Source organism: Mesoplodon mirus (genome assembly GCF_964341445.2).
Source record: "Mesoplodon mirus genome assembly, chromosome: 2".
NCBI classification, from domain to species: domain Eukaryota; kingdom Metazoa; phylum Chordata; class Mammalia; order Artiodactyla; family Ziphiidae; genus Mesoplodon; species Mesoplodon mirus.
In genome coordinates, this window is record NC_138977.1 from 175,049,392 (window position 1) to 175,063,905 (window position 14,514).

At 34.5% G+C, this 14,514-nt stretch overlaps 1 protein-coding gene across 1 annotated transcript in view; it reads right to left on the reverse strand.

Moving 5' to 3' along the window:
* Window positions 1-208: 208 nt before the first annotated feature.
* DHX15 (DEAH-box helicase 15) overlaps window positions 209-14,514 on the reverse strand; it is a 52,215-nt gene continuing 37,909 nt past the window's right edge. The window contains exons 7-14 of the mRNA XM_082603876.1: window positions 13,942-14,028; window positions 12,779-12,928; window positions 12,264-12,372; window positions 11,560-11,751; window positions 8,547-8,669; window positions 3,684-3,874; window positions 2,005-2,174; window positions 209-775 (exon numbers count right to left, since the gene is read on the reverse strand). Of these exons, the coding sequence (XP_082460002.1) occupies window positions 658-775; window positions 2,005-2,174; window positions 3,684-3,874; window positions 8,547-8,669; window positions 11,560-11,751; window positions 12,264-12,372; window positions 12,779-12,928; window positions 13,942-14,028 (1,140 nt within the window). The 3' untranslated portion in view covers window positions 209-657. The remainder of the gene's footprint in view (window positions 776-2,004; window positions 2,175-3,683; window positions 3,875-8,546; window positions 8,670-11,559; window positions 11,752-12,263; window positions 12,373-12,778; window positions 12,929-13,941; window positions 14,029-14,514) is intronic.

Consider the following 14,514-nt stretch of genomic DNA (forward strand, 5'->3'; position numbering starts at 1 on the left):
CATCCTGACCTAACAAAGTGCTAAGCTATGTTCTTTAAAACATTGCTGTAACGACTACTTTAAAGAGCAACCCTGTGGAAAGATGCTGAATATGTAATCATAGTACACTTACAGTTTAAGGAGAGAAAAAAAAAGTCCCACACTGGGGAAGAGAAGAAGCCATACTTAAAGAGACTAGAACAAAAATATCAAAGTGCTGTGGCCAAAATTAGTATAAATAGACTTTATTGAAGTCAGTGCCTCTGTACTGAGACAGAAGATTGTGTCTACATAAGCACAAGTTGTAACATTTCACAACTTCTAAAAGGAATGTCAACAATTACAACGATCATGCATACCATGGTCGATAATCACATTTTAGAAGCATTTTCAACCATTTCTAAAGAAATGCTTATAACATTGTTATATATAGAACTACTTTCAATAAACTGCAAAACATTGATCGACTTTTCCAGTATGAGCTACAGTGTCAACACAAAAGGGAGGCATAAATGTTTAATTTATGAAATCAGAATGGAATATTTACTGTAAAGAAAAATTAAAAAGCTTTCAAATAAAGGCCATTATTGAACCAACGTGAAGAGCACAACTTGAACTTTTGAATTCATTCATCTTTTAAAGCTGTCCTCTGAATAACTTCAGTTCTAAGCATTGAATTCAGTACTGTGAATATTCCTTGGATTGCAGTTTGGCAATGATGCGGTCCAACTGTCTCTTTGCTTCACACTGTGGGAAATTGCTCATGTCATAATATTGAGGGGCAATTTTCACCAACCTGTCCAGAAGGGGGGGAAAAATTACCAAATTAACAATTAAAGTACTGGAGTTGCTAATGGGATAGGCATTACTCATTAATATACTGATAAAGAAAGGCAAACCTACAAATCCAAATCAATGTTAAAATTACAAGTGCCTAATCCTTATAAACACCACTTTTGATATGCATGTTTCTAATAAGCTGTAAATTTTCTGATGGTGGACTTTCCATAAACTTAAAAAAAAGATAAATTCTTATAAAAAATTCTTTCTTTACATTAATACAAAGATATTAACATAAGGTCATTCATTTCTTCACTCTAGAACACTATTTTGACCAACCTCTCTAAGGTTAGAGTACTGAAGGTTCTATACAAGAAACATCCTGGTATTCAAATGACTGGATCTTCTCATTTTCAAAGTTCTAATAACCATAAATATAACTCTATACCCCAAACAATACACTTGACTGAATCTTTTCTAACATTTAGCCATACAATTTTTTCTCAACAAAGCATTTAAGATAAAATGATAATGTCTTACACAATTTAAGTGTCAAAAGTCATAAATCAGTGTAGGAAAGAAGCCTCAAAGTATATAGCAAGTGACATCAACTAAAATGAGCGCTTCAGTCCCACCATTCTTGGCTGACGTTTCCTATCTTAAGTTACAGAATAGATTCTGGCAAAAAAGGAAAAAAAAAAAAGGACACAAGAGGGAGTGAGGTAGTGAGCTACTGAAATGGGTGGGTAATTTTGCTTAAAATAAGTCAGTTCTGATTACATTTTGTGAATCAAATATGCAATGATACAAAGAGGTATAGTTTTTAATGCTTGCTTAGCTCCTAAAGCACCAACATATATATAAATAATGGTTGAGAGCTAATTATAGTGGGACAGAGAAAATATAAAGACTGACTGACTTCTGGAACCAGGAGACTTGAGTTAATCACAACAGCAAGAGAAGGGCTCTAAAGACACTCTTGGTATCAGTTAACTGTAACTTTATATTTGGCTCCAAATCCTGCCCATGTCCGTACCAACAATCTCACCGTCCTCTTATCAAAGCAAAGATTTTAAGAGGTAACCATACCATCAGGTCAAAGCTCCATAACTATACACTGGACTATATACCTTATTGATGAAAACACCAAATTCCCCAGAGTGAAACGAAAAACAAGACTCCTTTCAGATTCCATTCTGAGCAAACGGTAACAAAAACTTTTAGAACGAAAGGCGCTGAGCTTACCATTCGGGCTTGATATCTGTACACGTCCGGATGTAATTCTTTGTTGTAAGAACAAACTCATTATAAAGCACCCATTCAGGCTTGTGGTCAAGAACAGTAGAGGGATGCAACTGAACCACCTGGTTATCTTTCACAGTTAAGTAATGCCCTGTTCGTTCTAAATGTGCCACCTGAAACCAAAACCCAGTAAATTAATACAATACTTCTGATGTGCTAGTTACAGAACAAAAGTGGTGTAAAGCTACCTATATAATTAGGGACAAGCAAGCCTCACCTTTTGCTTTTTATCTGATGGCTATATTTATTTACCACTGCCTAATAAAAGCAGGAATCGGCCAACTACAGCAGGTCAAATCCAACTCACTGCCTATGTTTGTAAGGCCTGTCAGCTAAGAATACTTTATACATCTTTAAATGATTAGGGGAAAAAAATCACAAGAGAAACATTTGGTGACAATGGAGTGGAAATCACATGAAATTTACATTTCAGTGAAGTTTTATTGGAACACAGGCATTCCCATTTGTCCAAGGCTGCTTTTGTGCTACAAGGGCAGGCAGAGTTGAATAGTTTTAATAGGGACCTAATGGGCCCACAAAGCCTAATATATACTATTTGGCCTTTCCTGCCTTAGACTGTCTAGAGTAGGTTCTTAACGCCAGGTGACAACTTTGTGGTAGCTGAACAATTACTAAAAGATTCATTATCTACAATCAAACACAGCAATTGGTGGCACTCATCTAACATTTAACAAATACCAAAGCAGATGAAGACAGCCCTTTCCAATTCTAGAACTCTAGTAATATAAATATGTGTGAATAATAGAAATGAATAATACGTAATAGAAAATAAACTCAATTTTATTCAATAAATATTTACTAAGCACCTACTAGGTGCCAGGTACTACACTGCATGCCCTATTTCTAGAAATCCGTAACGCTTGAGTAATAGAGCAAGGCATGAAAATCCTAACTCTAATAAGATCTTATAAGATGCCACAGTAAACATTCTGTTGCTTCGATTTCAAATACAATGAGCCAATCTACTTTCATTCTGACTCAGTGCATTTAAGTCCATTTTATTTACTGAGCTCATCTGGCCTTAAGGCAGGCCACATCTTGCTTAAAAGACAGAGCCAAAGGAGACAATGAAAAAAAACAAGTGGGATATATAAGAGATAACTAAAACCAATCCCATCCCAAGTAAGGGATTGACTTGTTTTCGTCAGAAAAACTTTGCATTTTTAAAAACATAATCTGTTTTAAGTCCCTTAAAATAAATACTCACTAGATTTACCTGACAAGTTTTACTTCAGCCTCCAATATAAAACACAAAGCTAATGCAACGTTTTAAATTATTTTTCATCTCTATTACTTAAATCAAAAGACACGCCTGGCTTTCCCAGCACCAAGTGTCTTAAAGACTCCATTAATAAAAAAGTAATTCTAAAATTGATTTCTATATAACTGGATCACTAATTAGGCCATTTAGTGAATTAATTTAGACACGTAAAAACTTCTCAGTATATCAGTTCATTCACGAATTTGGACATAAAATTTAAGATCAATATTTATAGGCATTCTTTAACTGAATTTTTGTGTTTACGTGGATTCCAAGGGCTGCTATAGAAAACAAACATTATGTAAACATTTAATTATGCACTTCTGTATTATCCACATACCTGCATAAAATACCCAGTAACCAAAGCTTTTCTTATATTAATATAATAGTCCCTGCTTGTAAAGTCAGTACTTCGACGAGGCAAATTAAATCTGTCCATAATTCTCGATAGCTGCTGGCGTACATTGTCTGCTGACATCAGGGACCTGTAGTTAATGAAGTTGTCATAACACCACTGAACCGATTCATGATCTACAAAGTTGGAAGGAGGGAAAATAAAAGGGGACATGAATCATCCAAACAGGTATATTATCTAATTAAAAATGGAAATCACTATAAACAGTAAGCTAAATAATCCAAAAGGGAATAACCCACATCATTTTTATAAATTAATCACAACGGTATCAACTTTCCTAAAAATCTGGAGTAAAGTTCAAAATTAGAAATAGCACTAAGGTTTCTGGCTATTGAATGACAAAACAATGGTTTTTGGATAAACTATTTTAATTGTACTGAGTTATTTACCCATAAACATCCACCTGATTGTTTTCCATAGTGTGACAGGGGTGGGTTGAGAAAATTTGGAAAAATGCCATGTCTTTCTCATTTTCAAAGAAAAAACAAGCTTAGATTAAGACTATCAAATACAATTTAAAAGTTATAAAAATGAACTTCAAGTGACTATTGTGTGCACCCCAAACTTAGTGTTTAGAAGTTTTACTGTGACCCATGTACCTCTTAGTGGTTTAAAATACAAGTAACATAGTTTACAAGGATGTCTGGAACACTCATTCTTATGTTTAATAAACAAAGCTTATATCAAAGCACTTAAAGTAATTTCACTACATGTATTTTGTTTATTATCAAAGGGATCTTTCTCCATTGATTAATCCTTCCAACTAACCTAGAGATGCTCATATAAGAGCTCGAACTGTAGCATCATGTAAAATATCACACAGTGTCATCTTTATGTCTCAAAGACAGTCACAATGGAAAACTGCATTATTTATTTCAGAGGCCCTTAGATAAATAAATCTAAGAGGGTTATTCTGAAATGGGAGGGGTCCTTAAAAAATTACAACTATGATGATCCTTTTCCAGCTATGTGATGTAATCTTTGGCATAGTCCTTCCTCCTTGGTTCTAGGATTCTACTAATTGTAATATATATATTCTTAACAGTTTGTCAGCGGAACAACAGGTATATTAATAAATGTTTATCCATTACAAAATGCAGCCACATTTCAGAAACAGGGTAGGTGGATAGATGGGGTAGTAAATGACCTTTAAATTGAAGAACTGACATGTTAAAATGTCCATTAATTAACCCATCTGGAATGAGAAATAAAAGGTATCCAACTGAACATACTGACATTTAAAGCAAAGCACTGAGTATCTTCAGAGATGAAACAAAGAAAGTATGTGTTTAATGAAAGGTAACGTCGAAACAGATAATAAAAAGGGGGACTTCTTAAAAGGGTTGTTCATTTGCTGACTCTGATCTGGAGTGTAGTGTTTCTGACGTGCTAAACTTTTCACAGAATTCATACACTAAAGAGTAACAGAACAGGAATTTTAAGTTGTCAAGATAAACAAATAGTATCTGATGGTTTTACTATGTCTCTAAATTTTTGAGAAATAGTTTGATAAATGGGAGGAATAAAATCTAAACATGGGAACATTTTATTAAAATAATTCTAGCTATGTATTTCTCACAGTGAAACTACTCTTAAGATCTAAAGCCAAACCATTAGCACAGACACACACAAACACAGAGAAGTTAAGGCACTGCAAAATAACTTAAATCTAGTTCTGTTTCCCAAGTGTTAAAACAAATAGTATAAAGACTGATTTATCTTTACTATGTAATCAATCATTGTCTTTAATGAAATAGATCCTCTTGACTAATATCTGAAATATTTGCTAATATTTGCTAGTTTGCAAATACACAATGTTTCAAATACAACACAGCGTCACTTAAAAAATAGTTAAAACATCCCAAATTCAATAAATGGATATGAAATGTCCAAATATTATGTGGAGATCAAAGTTTGATGTTATTTTTAGAATAGCTCTCCTTATTTGAAAAGGTGGCAGTGATTAAAGGCTAAATGTCCAGTCATTCTGTTTCCTTTGACCTTATTAAGAAAAGCGTATCGAGGAAAAGGTCTAAAACTAACCAACAGCTTACCATCCCTATGGCAGTGAGAAGCATTTAGTAGAAAAGGATCATCTATCGAGTGAGTAGATGCTCCCATTCTACTTCATGACACTCCCTCTGCTTAGAATGGGTAGGATAAAGCTTTTATAGGTACCTACTGTTCAATATTTTCCTAGAAAGCTCCCAACTACCAAATATGTGTATAAAGCACAAGCATTCTTTAGCAATTTTATCATTTAAATCTTAAAATTCCTCTGATACTGTAATGTTACATTTATACGTAAAAATGAAAACACACAATTCCACTATAAATCTTAAATTTCATTTTCAAACCGAATTATGAAATCCAAATACAATGCTGTGCTAGTTATCATCAAAAGCTTAAATGACAGGGCCTCCCTGGTGGCGCAGTGGTTGAGAGTCCGCCTGCCGATGCAGGGGATACGGGTTCGTACCCCGGTCCAGGAGGATCCCATATGCCGCGGAGCGGCTGGGCCCGTGAGCCATGGCCGCTGAGCCTGCGCATCCGGAGCCTGTGCTCCGCAACAGGAGAGGCCACAACAGTGAGAGGCCCGCATACCGAAAAAAAAAAAAAAAAAAAAAAGCTTAAATGATAAAATAACACAACCTAATTTTTAAAGAATTAAAATGTCCTATGAGAGAAATAGGGTTAAAAAACCATGCTGCTCCTACAGAAATCTTTTCATTTCCACTTAAAAACAGTACCTTAATAACGTCAAGGGATTCTGAGAACCAAGATGGGTGTGAATCTGCTCCTTCTCAAGGCAGTTATCACAATCTGTTAATAAGTTACATGTCTGGTGGTCACACAGTTATCAACTAGCATGTGATACAGTTCGCACAACAGGAATATAGTGTATTTCTTGAATTGACCTATCCCATTGGGAATAAAGGCTTTAACATTATGCATTACCAATACTTTGGACACAAGAAGGATAAAATTAATTTTCTGAAGTAAACTATGTATTGGCCTTCATCTGTTTCTCAATTACTTTTCATTTACCTCCCTTATCTGCCCCAAATTTGTTAGATCCAGGAAGAGAAGGACTCTACCTTTTCCTTATCTGATATTCATCAATTCTATCAACTCATATCAGAGTTCGTGTGTAAGACACAGATGTGCAATTTGGCTGCTAAGGTCCTTGTTCCTCATACTGGCCCTCTAGCACTTCTGGACCCTGAATGAATAAATTCACCCCTATCCCCAAAGAGATGTGCCAAAGTCAACAGACTATTTTAAGAGTATAAATAGGATTTTTTGAGAAATAAAAATGAGAGTCAAACAAAACAAGGAGTGCAAAATTTGAATGTCTATATAATAAATTAGGAAACTAAATTCTTATCAGCAGAAACCACAAACTTTCAGAGTGATTGAAGACACCACATTCCTGGAAAAGGGTGATATAGGGCTATCAGTCTTTGATAACGTATCACCCAACAGGTTAACCTACCGATACGTAGAAATCAAATACTTTCAGAATCTATTGCAATTGTTTCCACATTTTTTTCCCTTTACATTTTCCTCTCATTTAATTTTTATAAATAGTGCATTCCAACAAAAGCATCTGGCAAGTACTGTATTATTACCACTATGTTTCCTTGTTTTCAAATAACTGGAAAATGTTTTTGATGTTGCTAAATATTCTCTGAAAACATAATATAAAGCTAGAACAATATTTCATCACATTGCTATAGCATAAATCACTGAACCATCTTTCTACTGGTGGGCATTTAGGTAGTTTCCATTTTCCTTTACTATGATAGATAACTGTGGGATAAAAAACTTGAAACATATCTCTGTCCACAGAATGCTAAAAGAAAATCTCACAGATTACCTCTGGGTCAAAGGGTTTGAGTTTGTTAAGGTTCCTGGTAACATAAAATCTACTGCTTTTCATAAACATAACATAAATTTACATTCCCAGGTCTGCTGTAAGACTGCTCCACTAAACCCACTCCTACACAACTAAAGACTACTTTTCTTTAACCTTTGCCAATTTTATAGGTGAGAAAATGGCACCTCTCAATAACAATGCATTTATTGAACTACAAGTAGAGTTGAATTTCCCCCTCATGTTTATGGACCACTTATAGCCTGAGAATGGTCATTCACATTTATAGCCTGTATTTCTATTTTGTTACTCTTTTGTAAGAGCTATTAGTAAAAATATTAGACAGTAATAATTCTATAATACAAAACCATTCACAAAAAATGCAAAATTAAAACAAAAGTATATCAAAATCTGTATGTTCATGGTAAATTTTATACAAGTATTTTATCTTTATTTCTCTGTATTTTCCAGCTTTCCAGTGCTTTTCCCCTGGTTATAAAAGTAAACAACTCTGGGGGCTTCCCTGGTGGCGCAGTGGTTGACAGTTCGCCTGCCGATGCAGGGGACATGGGTTCGTGTCCTGGTCTGGGAAGGTCCCACATGCCGCAGAGCGGCTAGGCCCGTGAGCCATGGCCGCTGAGCCTGCGTGTCCGGAGCCTGTGCTCCACAACGGGAGAGGCCACAACAGTGAGAGGCCCACGTACCGCAAAAAAAAAAAAAAAGTAAACAACTCTGGAAAAGATGGGCAATTTCTATTTTAAATGCCAGTCATGAGTTTTTTTCTAAAGGATCTCTGGGTTTCTAATGTAAAGTTGTCATGGATAATAAACGAAAAGTGAGATGAAGAAACATCTTATATGCTGCAAGTGACATTTAGACAAAAGAGTGCATTCAATCTAATTTATACTTACTTTGTTTAAAAGCGTGGTAGACATTCAGCAGTGTCAGATGATCTCCATCTATGTGGGCAAATCTCATCTTGGCCTCATCTGCGGCTTTCTTGGCCTCCGTGGGGCGAACAAAACACTGTGGGACTAAACAAGGTTGGTATGGGCCCAACACAAACGCCCATATCGATGAGTCACGCATTCACAGATAGAGGAACAAGGCCTAGCTAGGTCAGTTCACAGAGCATAGGGCAGGGCAGGATGGCCTCCAACTGCATCTTGGACTGTTTACTACCTTGATTTGGTACATCAACACCTAACCACATCTGTAAGACAAGAGGGTTTCAAAGCTACAGAGTACCTGATTATTTTTAACTAGATCTAAAAGTAGGCATCAAAACAGCTATTCTGAAGGCCATCAAGATACTAGAAAGCTAACTTATTTCAAAAACCAGTGCCGATAGCTCTACCAATAGCCAGAATTACGGTGTTAATAGCCTTTTAGCTAAATATCATTTTTTAAAAGGCCATCCATTGAATCCGCTGAATGGTTATGAAAGTGATGAAGCTATATTTGCCCACTGCAGAGCTAAAAACAACTTTCCAACCAGTGTACTGCCACATTTCTATTATAATTCTTCCCTAGTGCTGTGGCTATTACCAACTGGTGGGTATCACTATTAGCACTGGTGAGCAGAAGCATATGTAAACATAAAAAATATCATGAAATCTTGGGTTTTGATGATAGCAGTAGTGGTGGAAGGTTAAACCGCCTCTGAATTAAGAAAATTCAAAAAGGCTGGGAATATTCGGCCTAGTTTTCCAGGATTTTAAGAAAAAGATTAGAAAATAAAGTCCCAAGTTCTTTTTTTAAACTGTATTTGAAGACTTCAATATAAAAGCAGAATCCAATATTTTAGAAGTTGACAATTAGTCTGAAACGGTCATTATTTCAAGGGTCATCAAAATATATAACTACAGTATTTGTTTAGAGCCTCAATATTAATTCACATGAAACTTTAAGTTGTTACATACAAAACGTGTACTATATTTTTTGAAATACAACTTTCCTTAATTCACTTTAGTAATTCCATAGTCATAAAAGCAGTATGAAAATAAAAAGACTTAACAACTTGGGACTTTGTGAACACATTTTTAAAGCTCTTAAAACTTTGTCAATAAAAAAAATTATAAATTATCAGTTCAGATAGAAGATAATGGGAATAATCGACAGTGAGATCAAATACAGTATCAATTACTCTTTGCCACACAGTTTCCCCTTTAAAATGATTCCAAAGAAGCCAAATAGAGACAATGACACATAATCACAGTAAATACTAAGTCTTGCTTAATGTAACTGAAGCAAGGTAATAAATAAAAGTACAGAAACCTCTCATAGCTGTGAAAGTTGATGTGAACTAGCTACCAGAGTTAAATATTGGGTATAAGAAGCACTCCATAAGGCCCCTGATTTGTACTATTTATATCAGGACCCGAAAACTTCAGAAACTCTTTAAATGGAAAACAAAGCATTACAAGCTCAGCAAACTGTTTCAGTTCCATGACTTCTTCCTCACGCTTTAACATTTTCCCCCACAAATGCCATGCTTAATAACCGCTGCACATAAATGTTCACTCTCTTGATGTGCTAAAGATGACCAGTAAACCCTACGTTTTGTAGAACTATTACAAATAAGAGATGTAGTTGGAAGATCTCAACTGCATCATAATGACCAATTTTTTTAAAGGGCTAATTTTCTAAACTCAAACAATGGTAACTGTGTAGTATGCCTGATAAGAGAACCTAGAAAAATAAAAACTGGGCAGATAACAAATACACAATCTGTTAAACTCTTGCCCCACACTTTCTCTAAAAACTAAAATGTTGGGTTAACTACAACTGGGAGAATCTAGCAAAAACAACATATAAGAAAAGGCAGACAACAACCTACCACCACCTCCGCAAGAGACTACAATTTTATTAAAATGATTCGATACTGCCCTGCCCATCTGCTCTGAGTCTGATCAATCATAACTCTGCAAAAAAAACATTTTAGCTAGTTCTTAAATTAAAAATTCACACCATTAAAATATACATCTAAACTAAGCCAAAATTTTTATATTTAGAAATTTAAAAAATTTCCTCCTTTAACTACATTTAAGATTTTGAATTATTTGAGGCATTTAATTATAAATAATACCAATAAACCACTCTATGACTGGAAGTCAATTTTCCCCAGTACTGAAACTAGTATTAGAGTACTTTGATAGTAAAAACTTAATACGTTTTCTATTTTTCGCTGCAAGAACCAGTGTATATTTGTATGTTAACAATATTTCTCTTTTTTTTGGAAAATCTAATTTCCAAGTTACTATTTATTTGTGAATTAAGTGTTACTACTATTAAAAACAATAGTATTTGTTCAGCTTAATGTTCTAATTTTTTAAATAAGCAATTTTATCTATTAGACGTATTTATTTTATCAAGTGTTTTCCTGCCATTGTAAAAGAATTACCATCAGGTTAGATTTTAAACCTAGAATTATATATTACTACTTCTATTTATTTGATACTAAGTTTGAAGTAAATGTTTGATCGCCACTGCAGTACGATTTATACATGTAGAAAAAAGCTCACTCTTTAAATGACAGTTTGCTTTGTCTCAGGCTCACTTAATAGTGCCAGCTACTAGAACAAAGTTCTTCTGGTACTTTCAGCAATAAACTGCAAAACTGATGGACCTACCAAAGAACTCAGTTATAATGTCTTCAGACTTATTCTTCTCTTATTGAGATTTTTATTTGCACTCAAGAGAGCCCATGTTTTTACTATACTGTGTGCACAATGACTTAATTTACTTTTGTAAATACTATGTCATTATGAAGCTACTTTACAAGATATTTAGGAAACAAAATGAGTCCCTTAAAACCACCTATAAAATCCACTATCATACTAAGTATTAAAAAACAAAACCAAAAGTGACGTCCACCCAAACTTTGAAGAGCTGGGCTTTTTTTAGTTCCTTTCCCTCTATTACCTGACAACATAGCAGTAATAGATAGGACCTCATTAGAACAGTTGTAGTCACAACTTGCAATAACCATTTTAGCGAGCTGTGGATCTAGAGGAAACTCAGCCATCATGGATCCCAATTCAGTCAGATCTCCATCATCGTTTAAAGCAGCCAAATAATTCAAAAGTTCTAGGGCTCTCATCAGAGTTTCAGGAGCTAGGAGGAAAAGGCGATATAACAGACAAGCAAAAACATTACATAGTACAAATTATTATAAGCATTCTCATTTTTCATTCTACAGTGGACCAGACTCGAAACTCAAACTGTCATCAAATTCAATTACAGAGATCTAAGCAAACTATGAATCATATAAAATTGCAAAACTTCACTGTATAATAGTAAAACTGTCATCTTCCTAAGTACATTAAGTAACTGTTAACTCAACAATGTGTTTATCAAACTATTTTTCTTCCAAAAAAAAACCTGGGAAAATTTTCACATTTTCATGCCCTGTCAATAACTCCCAGAATAATTAAGCTATTCTGAAGGGAAAAAAAAAGAATTTGCTCTTTTGTCACTCTTTTAGTTTTAATGCTAACACACAAAATTTATCTTGATGCATTGTAAGAAACAGGTAAAGTGTATTTAATATATATACTGAATAGGATGCAGAGAAAGAGTCAATTTTGGTTAAAAGGTTTGATAAAATATGCTTTGAGAATTCATACCTGGTGGATCCATAAAATCAAAATGCACCAAATCATCAATACCAAGTTTCTTCAATTGTAATACAACTGATCCTAAATTAGAACGCAAAATCTCAGGATAGGTGTTATCCTAGAAGAGTACAAAAACATTTGTTCTGTTAAATATTCCTTAATCCTCTTGCTCCAAAAAGCAAAACGTATCTGTTCTCTGCCCCCTTAGCCATCAACTTTTGGCATTTCTTCTAAACCACTGACTAAAGAGAAGAGAAAAACACTTGTGGACTAAAAAGACTAAAAGGGAATCAGACACTTTCCATGAACTATCTTTATAGGGTTCAAAGCGTTACTGCTGCTGCCCACCTCAACTTAGAACTGTAACAAAGATTTGTATTGGTAGACTACACCATAAATCTCGGAAAAACTAAAGAGATTATAGTGCCAAAAGGCAAGATAAAGTAAATGAAGTAATTTTCTCCTGGTAACAAATTCAACTTAACCTTCCACACACACTAGGAAGGACACAGTAAAACCCTTACCTGCATTTCTGTTTTGTAAGCTTTCTCTGTATAAAGTCTGAAGCACTTCCCAGGTCTGGTTCGTCCAGCTCGACCAGCCCTTTGCTGGGCTGAAGCTTTACTAATGGCTGTCACTAAAAGGGACTCGACTCTGATTCGAGGATTATATACCTATTGGAATGGAAATAACATTAAGAATGATTCTTCCTTCAGTTAAACACAAAACTGTGATCTAACAGAAGTATCCAAAGCCCACAGCTAACCCGAAAATAAACAAAGTAGTACTGATGACCACCATAAACCATGCTGGGACAGAAACAAAATTCATCGCCTTTACTCCTTAACTTTCTTTCAGGTATTCTGACTCCAGCATTCTGAGAGACCCAAGCTAACGTGAAAAGTCTCTTATCTAACACACAGATAGCTTATATCATCTTTACTCTTCCTAATTTAAAATAATTTCAGCTTTACCTTACTCTTATATAGTAGACTGTGCTGAAGGTTTCTGCCTGAAAAGAACCTGTCAATTTCAACACCTTGGACATTAAGAAAACTATTTTGAACTTAGTCCAGAAGAAGTCAGTTATATGCTGCCAGTTTAAAGGACAGTTTTCTATCAAAAACATGAATACTATGTACAATGAATTCATGAATTTTCCCAATTATACTTATAAAATTAATCAAATGCAATCAAAGATCTTTAAATTATAAAACATAGATTTATTTATTTACTGAGTAGTCACTTCATTTGGTAAAAGTGCTTGGTATTCCGTACTGTTAAACTAGAGGTTAACATAGTACTTTTTTTTCAAGTACTGTGCCTGGCACACAGAAACTCTAATTTAGTTGGGGAGTGACTGATATGCAGGTTACGATAATCAATCCTTTATTTATTACTACCACCATACTCCTTACATGAACCATACACTCACATACAAAACACTCACCATCACTACAAAGAAACCAATGCAACCGAAAAGAAGTCTAGGGTTAAATATTAAACATGGGCTTAGTATGTGAAAGCCAGCTAGAACACAAAGGGTTCATATCTCAGAAGTCTGAAAATGAAACACAAACTGGAAAATAATTCTAAAAAGTAAATTTCAGCCATTAAATGAGTAAGCAATAAGTACTGTTAAACTAATACTAATTTATAAAGTACTGAAGTAGTACAAAATATGTACCTTTTGTTTCGCAAATCCAGGATCAATCACAAATACCACACCATCTATTGTCAAAGATGTCTCGGCAATGTTAGTTGACACGACTACCTGTTAAGAAATAAACAGTATTTAACTTATACTACTGGCCAAGTACAATTCAAATAGTAAGATTAGCATTAACTTTCACTAAACAATCAGTTACAACCCACTAAATAAACCAGAAATAAGGTTTGATCTTTAATGACCAATGCTACATAAAGACGAATATTTTAAAATTCAAAGTTTCATTTAGCTCATCATAGTACCTTCCTTCAACAAAAAATCTTCAGGTTATTACTCAATCACATCATGTTTTGATTATTCAAAGAGCAGAAGAGCATCAAAAGAAAATTATCGATAAAGCAATATAAGCTTACCTCACAGAATGTCTCCCTGAGAGAACACTCTTTGGTTAATATCCAAACTCCACACAACATGTAACATCTTTCAATATTTTCAGGCAACATTGACAAAGGAAAACTTTATATCACCAAAACTCAACTCAGTATTTTAAACAAAATGGCACATAGGGATGAAAATCTCAAGTTAGAATCC